General features: G+C 53.1%; 1 protein-coding gene across 1 annotated transcript; it reads right to left on the reverse strand.

Annotated features, from left to right (window-relative positions):
• Positions 1-6,850: 6,850 nt before the first annotated feature.
• LOC121290963 (ATP synthase subunit epsilon, mitochondrial-like) lies at positions 6,851-7,006 on the reverse strand. Its single transcript, XM_041212039.1, has one exon. The coding sequence runs from the start codon at positions 7,004-7,006 to the stop codon at positions 6,851-6,853; it is 156 nt and encodes a 51-aa protein (XP_041067973.1).
• Positions 7,007-15,988: the final 8,982 nt, after the last annotated feature.

Here is a 15,988-nt window from a genome sequence, read left to right on the forward strand (position 1 = left end):
CCAAAAATTCCCCAACACATCTTTCATGGGCAGAACTTTTAGGTCGGTGTGCGGGTGCGCGCCCTACACATCTGACCGAGAAATGAAGCGCATTGACTCGGCCAAGCGTGCCGACGTCAACACATACTGTTGCGATATTTTGCTAGGCGGGCGTGTGATGAAGGCAGAGACTAATTAACTAGTCAGTTTAGGCCCTTGAGATACCAATTGTCCTGGAGTTTATGAGGCCCGTGTGATTTTCCGGACGCCGCACGGACTAAATAGGCATGTGGGCAGCCACATTTTCAAAGGCCTTATCCACAGGCAGGATAAGAGGGGTGGGTGTGCTGGTTAATGTGAGTAGTTTCTACTTAGCTTATAACTTGCTGCTGCTTGCTTGTGTGATCAGGGCATCTTCACTTCAGAGCTGCTTTGACAGAAATAAAAGGCTTCAGTCCCGGACTCAGTGTTGTTTTCCAGGCCCCCAGAGGATTCATACCACTTGGAGACTTCCAGGTATCAGACAGCCCTCTCTTACCCTGGGAATGGGGATTGTGATCTCTACTGGAGGCACCTCCGCTGAGGAGTTAGGGAGGGCCTGAAGGGGGAGGAGGCCAGGTGTGAGGGCTAGCAGATCCGAGCGCATCTCCAGGAACCCCTGATTCAGCTCCTGAGGGAGCATCTCCATGAGAGTCGCCACTCTCTCCATGGAGGAGGCATTGTGCTTGGCCACGAGGGTCATTGCATTGCTCACGTTCTGCAAGAACTTCTCCACAATGGAGAACATGGACGCATTCCCTCATGTATCCCCACCAGATTCTCCTGCACACCCTGCTAGATGTCCAGCATCTGCTGCCTCATGGACAACTCCAGAGGCTCATGATCAGCCACTGACTGAACATTGTCCTGGTCTCCAGCAGTCCTCCGACTGCCGCGACCTGGGCACTCTCTGCCTCCGCCTGCACCTCAAGCGAGTGTGAAGTGACCTCACCAATGTGCTCCGAGATTCTAGCCGCTGATCTAATGCCCACCGAGGTGCTGGTATCTGCACTGGTGCCTGTTTGGCAGAGAGGGTGTGACGCAGGTGCTGGGTGCAGTCCTCTGGGGTCAGTGGTGGGCCTTCAGGCTTCTCACGACGATGGGCTGCTGGTGAGCCTGAAAGGAAGAACAACGACATGTCATTGCTTGAAGTCATAACACTGTTACGTGCATGCCTGGCACCCAAATGAGACAGAGATACACATCAGACTGCCCTCGTCTTTCCATTATTAATGGGGATTACAGGTTCGCGGCTCACATCAACATGGAGACTACAGTGGATTGGTTGCAATGACAGACATTCTGACCTCAGTGCACTGCACTCTTACCTCCCAGTGGCATCCCAACCTCACCACAGCCGGTTGACCTAGGCACGTTGAGCCTCTCCAACTCCATGGCCTCCTGCTCATATCAGGTCAAGATGAGTAGGTTAAGTGGTTCCCCCATCAGTTCACAACCTCTCTGCATTGTTATGAGATGTTTTCTCCTGAAAGGATAGAGGAGCATTGATTAGTCCACCCTGTACCTGCATTGAGATTACAGCCTGGCCAACCCCACCTGAGGAAAACCTCACAGGGCTCAGCCGATTCATGACCCTGGAGCCGCAAGACACTCAGTCCAAGCAGCCAGGTCTCACCCGCTTGCCCAGATGCTGCCTCATTGACATTTGCCACTCACATTATAAGATCTGTGAGATCAAAAGTGGAGATGGCCAGCTCTTAACTGTTGTGCTAAGTGACTCATGCCAAAACTGCCGAATGCAGGAGATCGTTGAAGCGCTTCTGGCACTGGACCCATATGCACCTCACCACATCAAGGCTGCTGACCCAGGATGCCACCTCCTCCCAGGCCCTTTTGGTGAGGTGAGGAGGTGGGCGGTGGGGGGGGAGGGGAGGGGATGTCCTCCTCCCGTCCCTGGGGACAAGGCTTTCTCGCCATACTGCCAACTCCTCCAGGAGGGCAATGAGACATCATCAGAGAAACGCTGGGCCAACTGCCCCCCCCCCACCTACCATGTCCACCAGCAACCAGATCCATAATGATGACTTTGCGTCCCTCTGTGGCAGCCTTCTAGGGACTGCCTGGGCTGCCTTTAAATCAGCCGCTGGGTCGCCATTGGACCCAGCAGACATTGAGTTCCTGCCCCCGCCCTCCCCTTCTCCCTGTTGCCGCTGCCTCATCTTATGCTGGGTAGGCCTTAATTGTCCCAAACACGCAAAATTACAGTGCGGAGCCAATTGTGGGTGGCAGTCGGCTTTCCGACCACCACCGCCCATCCCGCCGAGCCCTCCCAATAAGCGAAAAATTCTGGCCCATGAAATTACAAATATATGAAACTGACGGACAAGAAAAGATTAGCTGGCACATCGGGCCTGAGCTATTATGCCATGTTGCAAATATGCATGATGATACCCCAATGCTTTCCACCACAAGCAGTAATGAAAGAAGTCCTGGAATAAGCTGAAAAAAAACCAAGAAGAATTTGAGGGCAACTTGGGAAAAGGCAATCTGGGAACTTATTCCCCGAGCCACACCTCCTCTCTTCCAAAGTATTCAAAATGAGTTTCAGGAGAACAGTGACCTTGAGACGTATCACCCAATTTCACACCTACCTTTTATAAGCAGTGACATCAGCTTTACCCAGGAACCTGTTTAGTTCCCTTTCGAATGCTTGCAATTAATCTGTGCTCACTGTACAGGCTGACAAGTCTGAAAAAAGTAAAACATTCTGACATCTAACCTAGTTCTACATAAAGTGAATCTTCTGATTCTTCCTGACCTATCTAATTCAAATACTCTATTACTTGGGCATATCCTTGTACCTTCATTAAAAGACTTAGTGTTGCAATCTTTCCAGACCTATTTAGTTTTAGAATGGATGGAGGCATAAAGTTGTGCATCAATGCTAATTTTTTATTACCAAAGTAACTCTTTTGAGTACAAACCCATTTCCATCTGTTTCAGATGAAGTTACATGTTTCATAGTTTGCCATTGTGAGATTTGAACTCTTGATCTTGGGGTTACAAACCCAGTACCATAACCACTTGGCTATTTAGGCCAAGCCCTTTTATTATCAAAGTAGGTCAAATCATTAACCATCTACTTCAACGAGGTCTTAAACATTTCTGATGACATATTAGTTTACTATTAACACATGATTTGTTCTATGTCCTGGCATTTTATATTCCGCTATGAATTAGACTAATAGCATAATACCTCATCCCACTGGGCTGCATGGTCGAATATTTTATTACACTGGGATCAAAACATCTGTTACAGTAAGTCCTAGGATCATACCCCAAAGCCTACCAATTTTTAGAATGGTTTTCCATAAGGCCATAGATCAGTAAAAGCTGAAATTTGCAGAAATAAAATGTGTGCCATAACACAAAATAAAATGACAAATAAACACCATTCAAGTATGCATTATCAAATAATCCAAATTATTTTTCTAGCATTGATACAGTAATCTTGAAAATGCAACATTAAACCTTATACTATTCTACACTGCTACACATGCCATTAATCAGGCCATTGTACAACCAAATACAGGGTGACACTCATTTATTCCCCAACCAATAGTTTTACAATTATGTTCCTACCTGGAGCTTCACCCTTACCAACTCTTTCTTCTGCACTGGAATTGTGGGCTTTTCTTCACTGATAGAATGTAAAAGGTAAAGCACTGTCTCTTAACACTTTCTTACTAAAGCAGTCCTTTGTACCGTTTTTCTTACCGATTCAACCAAAGACACAGGTGAAGCAGCCTTTGATAGTTAGGGCAGAATTTTCCTAGCCCGCTGGCAGCTGGCATGATAGCTGGCATGCAAGGACAATGTGCAGGACACACTTCACAATGGCGTGAAGGCAGGTCACCATCTTCTGCTCAGCCCACCAACAGGGGGGCGCATTTCCTGCCATCGGGGTGGGGGGTGGGGTGTTGGGGGGGGGCTGATTGTAATACATTAACATATAACTAAAAGGCCATCTCACCAGTCTGTTGGAACCCCACCGCATCATGTCCACATCAGCGGGAACTGAGATGAGTGAACTGCAGCGTTCACCGTGGCTGGCCCATTGTTTACAGGCCTTGGGGCACTGGGGGACGGGGAAAACAGATGCCTGGCCTCGCAGGCGACTGCTGAGGGGTGGGGGGTATCTGGGGGCAAGTGCTGGCCAACCCTGGAGGCGATTGCTGAGGGGATGTGGTCAAGTGCCGGCCAACCCTGCATTCCACGCACAGACAATTGAGATAGGGGGCAGGGTAAGCGAGGGAAGTGGCCACGCATTAGGGACACATGTATAAACTGACCACGCCTCTGCAACTGAGACAGATCAGGCGCAGCCGCAATGATATGATTGGGATCAGGCTCCTAGCCTGCCCACCCATGCAAGCAATGCGGAGGCACCAAAGGGCCACCAAGCGCTCCATACCTGCGCCCCCCCCAACCCCCACCCTCGCCAGCACAGACTTTGAGTCCCCAGTTTATTTAATTGGAATGCAGAGCAGCTGGACTGCACACATTGTACAATCTCCTTGCCAATGCTGGCTATGTAGCAGTCACTGCTGGAGGTGCTCACAGCCTCTTGCAATCTCAGCATCCTGATTTGGTCTAGTGTACCCCATGTCGCAGGTTGACAGGGCAGCCACGCAGCACACTCATTTCTGGCCATCCGTGGAGTGACCAGCACTCTCCGGGAAACGTTAAGGGGCGGTCACACAGGGCCAGGAAAGGTACTAAGTACAGACCTGCTAACCAAGTCTCTCTCTCTCTCTTTCATGCTGCAGGAGGACCATGTTAGGATCATGGATCCTGGTGACCTAGCTATATGCCTGATGGTCTATGTAGACCATAGAAGATGAGGAGAGAATGACTGAGGCACCTGGCTTTGCAAAGGCGGGTGCAGCAACCTCATGAAGAAGGGGTAGCAGGGTCTCCCGCACACACTCCAGGAGCGCCAGCGAGCCTTGGCTGGTCGGCGCCTAGCGACACCCAGGGTCTACAGATGCCACCTGCCATTTCTGCAGATGACCGAGAACCAGTGTCACTGACGACTGCACATGACTAGGGGCCTGGTGGCTCCAACTTCCACTTACTGCAGGACTTGGCACCAAGGGGACATGGAAGGCATCCACTGCTCGTGCCTGTGAAAGTGACCGCGGCGCACAATTGTTATGCTAGTGGCTCCTTTCAGGGCTGCACAGGTGACCTCTGTGGGACATCACAAGTCTCCACCCACAAATGCATCCATGAGGTCACGGATGCCATCTTCTCCATGGCACACAACATTGTGCATTCCGCCTGGGACCGGGACAACCAGGATGCAAGGGCCATTGGATTCGCCCTGATCTCACAATTCCCACAGGTGCAGGGTGCAATTGACCTCACTCATGTGGCACTCAGGTCTCCATCGCTACACTCAGTGGACTACATCAACCTCAAGGGCTTCCAATCACTGAATGTGCAGCTGGTGTGCGACTACCAGAAACACATCCTGCAGGTGTGCGCACTGTTTCCAGGGAGTGTGCACAATGCCTACATCCTGAGTCGCTCGCAGATCCCTGCAGTCTTCCAGGGTTCACAGAGGCTACAGGGTTGGCTCCTTGGGGACAAGGTCTAACCGCAGAGGATGTGGCTGATGACACCTGTGTAGCGGCCTCAGACTGCAGCAGAGCAATGTTATAATGAGGCTCATGCAGCAGCTCACAACTTGATGGAGCAAACCATCAGGATGCTGAAGATGCAGCTCCGCGCCTGGACCGGTCTGATGGAACCGTGCAATACAGTCTGCAGAGGGTGTCACACATCATCGTCATCTGCTGTGCCCTTTACAACCTGGCGCTGCAACAGGGTGACGAGCTGGTTGAGGAGGAGACAGAAGAACTGCATATCTCCTCCACTGAGGAGGGCACTGATGGGGACGAGGGTGAGTGGGTCCTCAGTGGTGACAACGACAGGGATGAGACTCTCGTACTGGCTAGACGAGGCAGGCACACTCAGGAGGCCCTCATAGCTGCAAGATTTGTGGAGGATGATGATGACATGCAGTGAGGTGACCCCATAGATCCTCACATTGCAGTTGTGAACATTTGACTCCAGTCTGGCTTATGGCTGCGCAAATACCCTCTGTGAGAATGCTCCTGTAATGGAGATGCATTGGAGGCCCTAATAGTCGCTCGATTGCAGGAGGATGATGACAACATGCAGTGAGGACACTTCATAGATCTTCACATAGCCTCTGAGAATGTCTGACTCCTGTCTGGCCGAGGGCAGCTTGCTTGCGCTCCATGATCAGGGCCATCTCAGAGATGCAGCATTGAAACTTTAGATGCTCCTGATCCTGTGTCCGCCTTCAGCACCTCAGCCCTTCAGGAGCTGGTGCACAGCGTCACTGGTTGCAGATGTTGGTGTGATGGGGGCCAGCACCACCTTATTGATGCTGAGAGCACACAAAGAGTATGAGAGAACTCTGTGACTCCTGCCCACTACATTCTGGCAGCAATGACCAGCACTGCTGAGGTGCAGGCATCAGTAATGTTTCCAGGGAGTATGAAGCGGGACCATCACTTTTGTCTGAAGGCTGCACAGAACACAAGGGAGAGGCCCTGGACTGAGACACCTGCCTTTATCTTCTGCAGAAATATTTCACATCTGAGTGACAGAACACTGCTCATCAGAACAAGGAGCCAGGCAGGGAGACATTCTAAGGAGTTTATTGATAATTGGTCAGTTTTGCAGAGAAGGTCTTCAAATGGATTCACAATTCTGTCTTTCAGGATGATAGGTCAAAGAGTTCTCATATTCAAAAGCTCAGGTCTGTGGAAGCTGCTCAGGTCTCTTTCAGCTTGTTGACTTTAACATTTACATCTGCCACTTTCTTTGCCTCTGCTTGGCACCGGGGCTTTAGGGCAGCCTTCACCGCTTGTGCACAGTTTCGAGAGTACTGAATGTAGCTCAAGCTGGCCTGCCTCCAGAACGCCATCATCTTCACTTCACTCCTTTTACCGCCTCAGCCAATGTGTCAACATTATATACAAGTGATTAACACCCATGCCCAGGCTATGCTTCCTGATGGGTCTCAACTACAGCTCATTACTGCTGAGCTGTGTGCTGTTGCTGTGGTTGAGCTTGGTGCTGGTCCTGCTGTTCCTGCTACTGCTGTGTTCCTGTGGCTGTTCCTGCTGCTATTTTCCTGTGGCTGTTCCTGCTGCTGTTCCTGTTACTGTGTTGCTGCCTTCCCTCACACCTTCTGTGTTGCCAGGGGCGTGGAGCCTGCAGGGCCTGAGGCCTAAGGAGAGACAGAGGGAAAGGAGGTACTGCTGCTGATGCAGGACAGGGAGGCCAGGAGAAAAGGCTGTTTTGGTTTAACATCCGAGGTGGGTGTCTGGACTTATGTTCGGCGGGGGCTGAAGACGGTTGTGTGTTTTGTAGGGGGAGGAAAGAAAACCTGCCACAGAGACTTGGAGGAGAAAAGGTGTGTGTGTATGTGTGTGTGTGTGTGTGTGTGTGTGTCATTTAAAATCTTACCACCACCCGCCCTCCCCTCAACCTCCTCGCTTCAGCTGGGTCTGAGTCCAGGTAGCTGGTGCTGCTTGGTGAAGAGGAACAGGGATGACTCCTGTGTGCCAGGCAGTACCAGCTGTCTGGTGAAGACAGTGCCCTCCCCCTACAGGAAGAACATTGAGACCCCCACCCACTCTCCACTCCACCGAGTGACACCCACCTTCCCTTTACCCTTTCCCCTCCTGTGTCTCCCTGTCTTTTACCCCTATCCCTTCTCTCCTCTCTGTTTTTTGTCATCCCGGAGGGGGAGGTTACACCATCCTATCACCCTCTCCCCGGGGTGGGATATTGTTGAATATAGAGCTCAGGGTGGGTGTGGCTCAGCCCCTATGGCTGTGACAGAGTCGCCTGTAGCCGGGCTTCCCAGGCGAATGTGGGGGTGGTGCTATCACCAGTGGCGGGGCCCCCGGAGAAAACTGCTGCAGCCCCTGCTGCCCCCGCTGCCCTGTCACCTTTCCATCTCCTCACCAAGGTCCTGGGGATGAAGAGCTACACCTACCCGAAATTAGATTGGAGGCCAGCGTGAGGGCTATGGCTGGGGTTGTCAGCCCCTCGGCCATCACCGCAGCTTCCAAACGGTAATTTTCTTGAGGTGAGAGTGGGCGGTGCACCTGGCCCTAGAAAATGGACTCACTGTGGGCGGGACTTTTATGGCGGTGGACCCCCTTGGAGGCCACCATCCAGAGGATCATCATTTCTAACATCCTGCCCTTTGTCCCCAGTGAGCTCCTCCTCCCCCACCTCTATCAGCTGAGGGAGGTCAGGTCAGGGGGTGCGCCGATCCTGCTCAGCTCAGCCTCGAGGATGCGGCCCTCCGCCACGTTTACTCCTTCCGGCGCCAGGTTTCGTCTGCCTGGCCTGGGAGGGGTGCATGGACGGGGCCTTTAGCATTGAAGATCAGGGGGCCGTCTGATCTGCCGCGTCTTCTAGTCTGCGAATGCCATGCCTGCAAGGAGGTGGGGCACGTCCATAAGAACAGCCAGCATCATCCAGGCGGCCACAGCTGGCACTGCCGCTCCTCCCTCCACCACCACTCCATCTCCCTCCCCACAAGGGGAAGTGCTGCTGAAAGCCAGCGCCATCTCAGCTGCCGGTGAGGCGGGGGGAGAGCCCCCGCACCATAAGAAGGTGCGGAGGAAGACCCGCCACCTGGGGGCGGCCCCCCCCAGAGTCCCCCAAACACCCCAAAACCACGATGAAATCCAAACCCCTGAAGATATCAGCCCGGGGGGAAAGAAAACATTTGGCCCCGGCATCATGAACGCGTGTGCTCCCGGGCCCATGTGCGCCTCAGCGTCATGTGCTGGGCCCAGTATCATCACCAAGCAGGTTCGCAGGTCCAGCAGCAGTGGGCCTGGTGGTATTATTAAAAAGGGTGGACCTGCCCAAATCCCAAAGGATGGAACGTCCAGAGGGGCTGGATGAGGGGCCGGGGGCCTTGCAGATGGTTGTCTCCCCAGTCCCCAGTCTACCCCGGAAGAAACGCCACCCCTCGGAGGGGGAGGACCTCGCAACTCACGAGGTCAGACATGTCCCCTCTCCCAGTGAAGTGGTGGTGGCATCTCTGCCCCATAAGTCCTCACTCTGCCCTCTGGGGAGAGCCCAAACACCCGTTCCCTTGCTGCAGTCCCCTGAGCAGGGCCCCTCGGGGGTTGGTGAGGGTATCGCCCTTGTGGTGATGCCCCACCCCAATCCACCTTGTACCCCCGAGATGCTGTCTGGCCCACCAGGGGACTGCAGCAGTCCCTTCATGGCCCCGACAACTGGGTCATTGGTTGGCAGTGGCGAGGAGGGTCTCCCAACTCCGTCTCAGACTTTGGCACCAGGCGCTACTGTTTTGGGTCCGGAACTTTTTCGGTATTCGCCTGGTGACCTGGTGCCTGAGGCAGAGCGGGTCTCTGAACCACTGCCACTCTCTGATGCGGGGACCCGAAAGGAGACCAGATAGGACCCCTCTGGTTTTGATCCTGAAGGTGGGATCGAGGCAGGGGTAGAGCCAGCTGGTGGCTCCACATCAGCCCCTGCACTCAATGCAGGGGAGGGGTCAGAAGCCGGAGGCTGGAGGAAGTGGCATCGATAGCGAACACCGTCAACAAGCTTGAGTCGTTGGAGCCAGGTGAGGTGATGGGGGCTTTGGTGCCCGTTGTCGACTCCCGCCTCATACCATTGGGGACTCTGGGATTTTCTGGTGAGTAATTGTGGTCACCGAGACAGGGCCCAGTTGGCCTTGGACCAGTGGCATTCGTATCCGCTGGTGTTCTGGTCCACCCACGAGGCTTTAAAAGCCCCTGAGTTGGACTGGAACGCCTGGAGGAGGGTCCATACATTTCTCACTGGGCTGCTGAAGGAGAGGAAGACTCTGAAAAAAAGTCCCCTCCTTCTTGAACTTGTTCTCGGTGATGGCCGCACATACTTTGACAATGAAGACTACCATAGCTAGCCTCAACATCCACAGATGTGCAGGTTCCAGAACTTCTCGGTCCTCAGGGGTGGGAAGTATGTGGTGTGCTTCCTGCAGGAAACCCATACCATTCCGGAAGACAAAGCAATGTAGCTCCTGGATTGGCAAGAGGGCTGGGGGTGGGGGGGGGGGGGATCTACATGAGCCACCTAGCCTCCAATTCTGGCAGGGTGGCTATCTTGTTGGCCCCATATTTTCAGCCGGAGATTTTGGAGGTCAAGGAGCCAGTGCCATGCCAGTTGCTGCACCTCACTGTGCACCTGGGGGGCGCGGTGCTTCATTTTGTGAATATGTACGCTCCCCTGGGCACCCAGCAGCAAGCGAGTTCCTTTGAGGAAGTGTCCACCTGTCTGGGCTCCATTGACACGAGCGATTGCATCATCCTCAGGGGGATTTCAACTGTACCCTCGGGACTGGGGACCATCACGATGTTCAGCACTGCTCGCTAGGTGTGAGTAAGTTGCGGGACCTGGTCAGATCCTTCGACTTGGTGGACGTCTGGCGACATCTCCATCCTGACTCCAGCGTTTTCACTTTCATGTCACCTGGAGTCGGAGCTTCCAGACTCGACCACTTTTACATTTCCAAAGCGTTTGTGTCCTGCGTTCTGTCGGCTTCTGTGCAGCAGGTGCTGTGCACAGACCACCGTCTGGTGTGGGTGGAACTCGCTCCGTTCTGCGCTCGGACGGGGTCTGCGTACTGGCGCTTTAACAACCTGCTACCGGAGGACAAGTGGTTCCTGGACTCGTTCCATCGTTTCTGGGCCGGCTGGAGAAGGAAGCAGGGAGGCTTCCCCTCCTTGAGGCTTTTGTGGGACATTGGCAAGGCTCACGTCCACGTCTTCTGCCAGGAGTAAGTGAGGGGGTCGACAAAGAGACGGAAATCTAGGGACGAGGAGTTGGAGAAGGAGGTGCTCGACCTGGAGGCACGTCTCCATCAGCCCGACGCAGACCCAGCTCTGCGACTGGTGTATGAAGAGAAGGGCACGCTGCAGGACCTGCAACTCGTCGGGTCCTGTGGCGCGGGCGTGAGGTCACAGATTCAGTTCCTCCAGGACCTGGACTGTGGCTCCCCCTTTTACTCGCTGGAAAAAAGGCACGGGGTCCGTCAGCAGCTCCTTACGCTGCTGGCCGACGACGAATCCCTTGTCTTGGATCCGGAGGGCACAGGGCCATTGCCCGAGACTATTACACTGCCCTGTTCTCTCCGGATCCATCTAGTGAGGATGCTTGCAGAGTTTTGTGGAAGGACCTGCCACAGGTCGGCCCGGAAGGCGCCGGAAAGCTTGACTCCCCGATAAGTCTGGGGGAGCTGACCGGCGCCCTCAACAGCCTCTCCAGGGGCAAATCCCCGGGGCTGGATGGGCTGACCATGGAGTTATTCAAGGCATTCTTGGACGTCCTGGGAAATGACTACACAGCAGTCCTGGGGAGAGTATCGCTATCGGGGAGCTGCCTCTCTCGTGGCACAGTGCCCTGCTGCCTAAGAAGGGGGATCTCCATCTACTTAAAAACTGGTGCCCGGTCTCCCTCCTCAGCACGGATTACAAGATCTTTGCCAGGGCAATGTCTTCTCGCCTTGGCACCATATTGGACCACATGATCCACCCTGACCAGTACTACACAGTCCTGGGCTATACTATATTCGATAACATCCATCTGGTCTGGGACAGCATCCATTATTCTCAGAGAGCTGGTCTGTCGAGCGCCTTCATGTCTCATGACCAGGAGAAGGTGTTCAACAGGGTGGATCATTGATATTTATTCGGGATTCTGCGAGCATTCAGGTTCGGGACGCATTTCATCACCCGGATCTGACTTCTGTACGCTGCCGGAGAGTGTCCAGTGATGATTAACGGGTCTCTGATGGTGCCCGTTCACTTTGGGAGGGGAGTGCTTCAGGGCTGCCCCCTGTCTGGGCAATTGTATTCTATCTGCTTGGAGCTTTCCTGCGCCTCTTGCGGAGGAGGTTGTCGGGATTGGTTCTGCACGGGCCGAGCATCAGGGCCGTCCTCTCAGCTAACACCAATGACATGCTCTTCACGTTCACCAACCTGGCTGACCTGCCGAGGATGAGCAAGTGCCAGGAGGTCTACTCTATCCTGTCCTCTGCCAGGATCAACTAGGGCAAATGTTCCAGACTCCCAGTCGGTCAGTGGCAGATAGATCCAGTACCTGAGGAGCTCAGGCCTTTCACCTGGAGGACCAGCTTCTTCTATCTGGGGGTCCACCTCTGCCCTGCTGAAGGAATCTGGGCCAGCGAACTGGCAGGAGCTGGAGGCCAAAATCACCACTCGCCTGCAGCGCTGGACAGAACTCCTCCGAGTGCTGTCTTACTTGGTTATAAACCAGCCATGTTGTGGGGCCAGCTGGTCACTTTGACCCCTCCCCTGGACTTGGTCACAAAAATCCAGAGAATGCTCGTCGATTTCTTCTGGGGCAATGGGCTGCACTGGGTCACTGCTGAGGTTCTGAGTTTGCCACTTAGGGAGGGTGGTCAGGTGCTGGTGTGCCTATGCACCCAGGTGGCAACTTTCCGCCTTCTGGCCCTCCAGTGGCGCCTTTACATCAAGCAATCTGAGATGATGTGCCCTGGTGATGTGTTTCTCCCACCAGGTGCACAGCCTGAATTATGATGTGCAGCTCAAGTTTGTAGACCTGAGGGGCTTTCATGGCTCCTTACAGGCATTGCTGTCTTGTACCAGGGTCTGTTTATAAGTTTCCTTTAAATTTTTCCTTTGGTTTTGCATTTTCCCTTTAAGGGACTGCTTTCATTTTCTCCCTAATTTTGTTAATTTAGTTTACTCGGTTGACTCAAAAGAGTTACTTTACCTTAACTTTTCTAACCCTGCTACTACATCTTGGTGATCCCTGGACATCCATTGCAGAAGCGGAGGCAGCCTGCTGACTGCAACGCCTTGTCTGTGATGACTTTGGCGGGTGTCCTCTGGAGAGCTGAGACTTGGAATGCCCGGCCTGCATTCGAGGTCCTGCTGTGTAGCAGTGGCACCCTTCTTGGCCTGTGGAGCTGGGTCTGCGGAGTTCACAGAAAGAGTCACCTGGGTGGATGGCCCCAGACTGCGCACCTGCTGATCCTCTTCCCTATGGGTGCTGAGGGCCCCTGGCTGACTCCATGAGCGGAAGGGGTAGCTGGAGTGAGATTGAGCTTCCCAGCACCCCTCTCGCGTACACACTGTTGGAGGCCAACTATGGCATCAGCGATGGAGTTAAGCCCGTGCAGCAGAGCAGGAGTGATGTCCAGGGCCAAGGTCTTCCATCCTCCATCCTGCCAGTGTTGACACTGGTGCATTGCAATGCCGGCGCTATCACCTCAGCCTGAAGATGGACGGACTCCTCCATCATACCTTGCAACCTGAGGAGTGCAGCGGACATCCCTTCCTGTTGTTCCCTAGTTTGCCTTTGCAGCCCCAGCAACTGTGACATGACTGAGTTCAGTGGCTCGTCATCCGACTCAGACTCAGCAACGCTCTGGTCTCCAGCAGCCCTCCGAGTGCTGGGGACCTGGGAAGTCCCTGCCTCCACCTGATGTGGATCAGAAAGTGCGATGTGCTCACCAGATTGTGGTCCCGAAGCTACTCTAAAGCTAAGTCCCACCAAGGTGTGTGTCTCTGCGCTGGTGGAGGGTGTGGGTGAGTGCTGTGATGGGACTTCAGAGAGGGTGCATTCAGATTCCTCTTCAGGGGTTTCTTTGGAGCTTGCTTGGAAGCTCTGGGTCGTGGACTCTGTCAGCTGCTTCTCAGATGTGCTTGCGAAAGCAAGGGAAGATAATTAGTTCATGGCAGTGGCCTGTGAAAGAGGAAACATCACTCATGGCATGGTTGTCTGATGGATGTTGCACTGCTGGATCGTGACTTAGTAGAGCAGCGCTGACCTCACTTTCAGGGCAGGGCCAGTCCCAGTCATCGCCGGCTAGCTGGACGGCTCTGTTTTCGAATTCTGTCACTGAATCCCTCCACTGGTCTGCAACGTTTCCCTCCTGTTTTGTGCCAGTTTGTTCTGCATGGATAGAGATGGGGAGAGTGTATCAGGATGCCTGCCAGGCCAGGTGATAAAAATGCCTGGCCTGTGTGGTTGGTGAGTGGTCCTATGGGCGGGGTAAGGACAATGACGATGTGTGTGAAACAGTGAATGGTGATGTCCCTTTCACTGGCAGTGTGAGGGCCCTGTGGATGTGAGCTGGGTTTGTGAGTGTGTGAGTTGGGAGTGAAAAGAGCGACTTACCCTGGTGAAACAGAAGAGATCATTCATCCTTTTGTGGCACTGGGTGGCTGTCCTCCTCTGCAGGCTGTTTGTGCTGACCACTGCTGCCATCGCCTCCCAAGCCGGGTTGGTGACATTGCTACCCATCCTGCGACCAGAGCGGGGATAGAGCACATCCCAGCGGGCCTCCATGGCATCCAGCAGTCACTCGAGGGACCCCGTCATTGAAGCGGGGGGTTGCAGTTTTTTCCTTTGCTGGCCATGTCTCCTGGGCAGCGGTGGTGAGTTGGTGATGATGAGCGCTTTACTGGCAGCTGCCATTTAAAGATGGCGAGCGGGCGAATGAGAGACCACCCGCCTTGGAAACAGCATGTTTCACGGGAGTGAATATATAATGAGGTGGGCTAGGGAAGACACGACGTGAAAACCCGCCATTTTCATCAGCGGGTAGGACACCATTTTACCCGCCCGCTACCACACTTGGTGCATTTCTGGGAAAATTCCACCCTTAGTTTTAACATCATTCCATCAGCCAATAGTGAGTTTCTTAAATTATGTAAGCTGATTGCGTAAACAGAGCACCAAGTCAAGCTTCGATTCCATTGTCCTGCAACAACAGTAAACATCACCTCAGGACAAACCTGCAAATCAGACTGGACACAGAGGCCTAGATCTTCCAATCAGGATCGAAAACCCTGGCCTGAATTTTCCAGCCACCCCCACCCCACCCACCCTGTGGTGGCTTCCCCCATGGTGGGACCAGTGAGCCATTGAAAGCTGGAAGATCCCGCCAGCGTGAAGGGCTGTAAAATTCCGACCCCTGTTTCCGAGCCTGATCAAACAAAAAAATACACACTTACCTACCTCCGATTTTTCTAGCCAATCTTCTAATGGAGGATCCTGCAGAACTGACTCAGTGCAGAAACCTCAGAGGAAGCAGTGGAGAGATTCCACGCAGAAGCCATGCCCCCTTTTTATGGCATTAGCTGCTATATTCCAACAAGTAAAGAGTTTCTTTGAGAAGCTACAGAGAGAAGGCAAATGCCTAAAGGGTTAGGGTGGTTAAGGTAAGTGGGTGAGGGGTTAGGGTGGGTAAGGGGTTAGGGTGGGTGAGGTAAGTGGCTAAGAGGCCAGGGTGGCAGATGGGTACGGTGGTAGTTGGGTGGGGTGGAGGGTGGAAGGTGGATAGGATGGCAGGTGGGTGAGGTAGGGAGATGGGTCAGAGGCTAGTAAAGTTTGATAGCAAGGGATCCAGAACAAAAAACAATAAAAACTGGGAAATAAGAATACTGGTCCAAACTGCTCTTGTATACCTTAAAATGGAACACAATGTAAAAACTGGGAAATAAGAGTACTGGTTCGAAATGTTTTTTCCTTCTGGGTTGTCAGGTCAGGTTGCGGGAGGAGAATCAGGGGGTTGGTGGGTGGATAGTCAGGTTGTGGAAGGTGGTCAAATAGATGGAATACAATGTAGAGGAATGTAAGGTTATCCACTTTAGTAAGAAAAATAGAAATATAGTGTATTTCTTAAATGGTGAGAAATGGTGAAGTGTTGAACTTCAAAGGGAATTGGGTGTTCTTGTTCATGAGTCACTGAAAGTTAATATGTAGGTACAGCAAGCAATTAAGAAGGCAAATGGTATGCTGGCCTTTATTACAAGAGAATTTGTGTATAGGAGTAAAGATGTCTTGCTGCAATTATTTAGAGCCTTGGTGAGATCGC

Source organism: Carcharodon carcharias, chromosome 18 (assembly GCF_017639515.1).
Source record: "Carcharodon carcharias isolate sCarCar2 chromosome 18, sCarCar2.pri, whole genome shotgun sequence".
NCBI classification, from domain to species: domain Eukaryota; kingdom Metazoa; phylum Chordata; class Chondrichthyes; order Lamniformes; family Lamnidae; genus Carcharodon; species Carcharodon carcharias.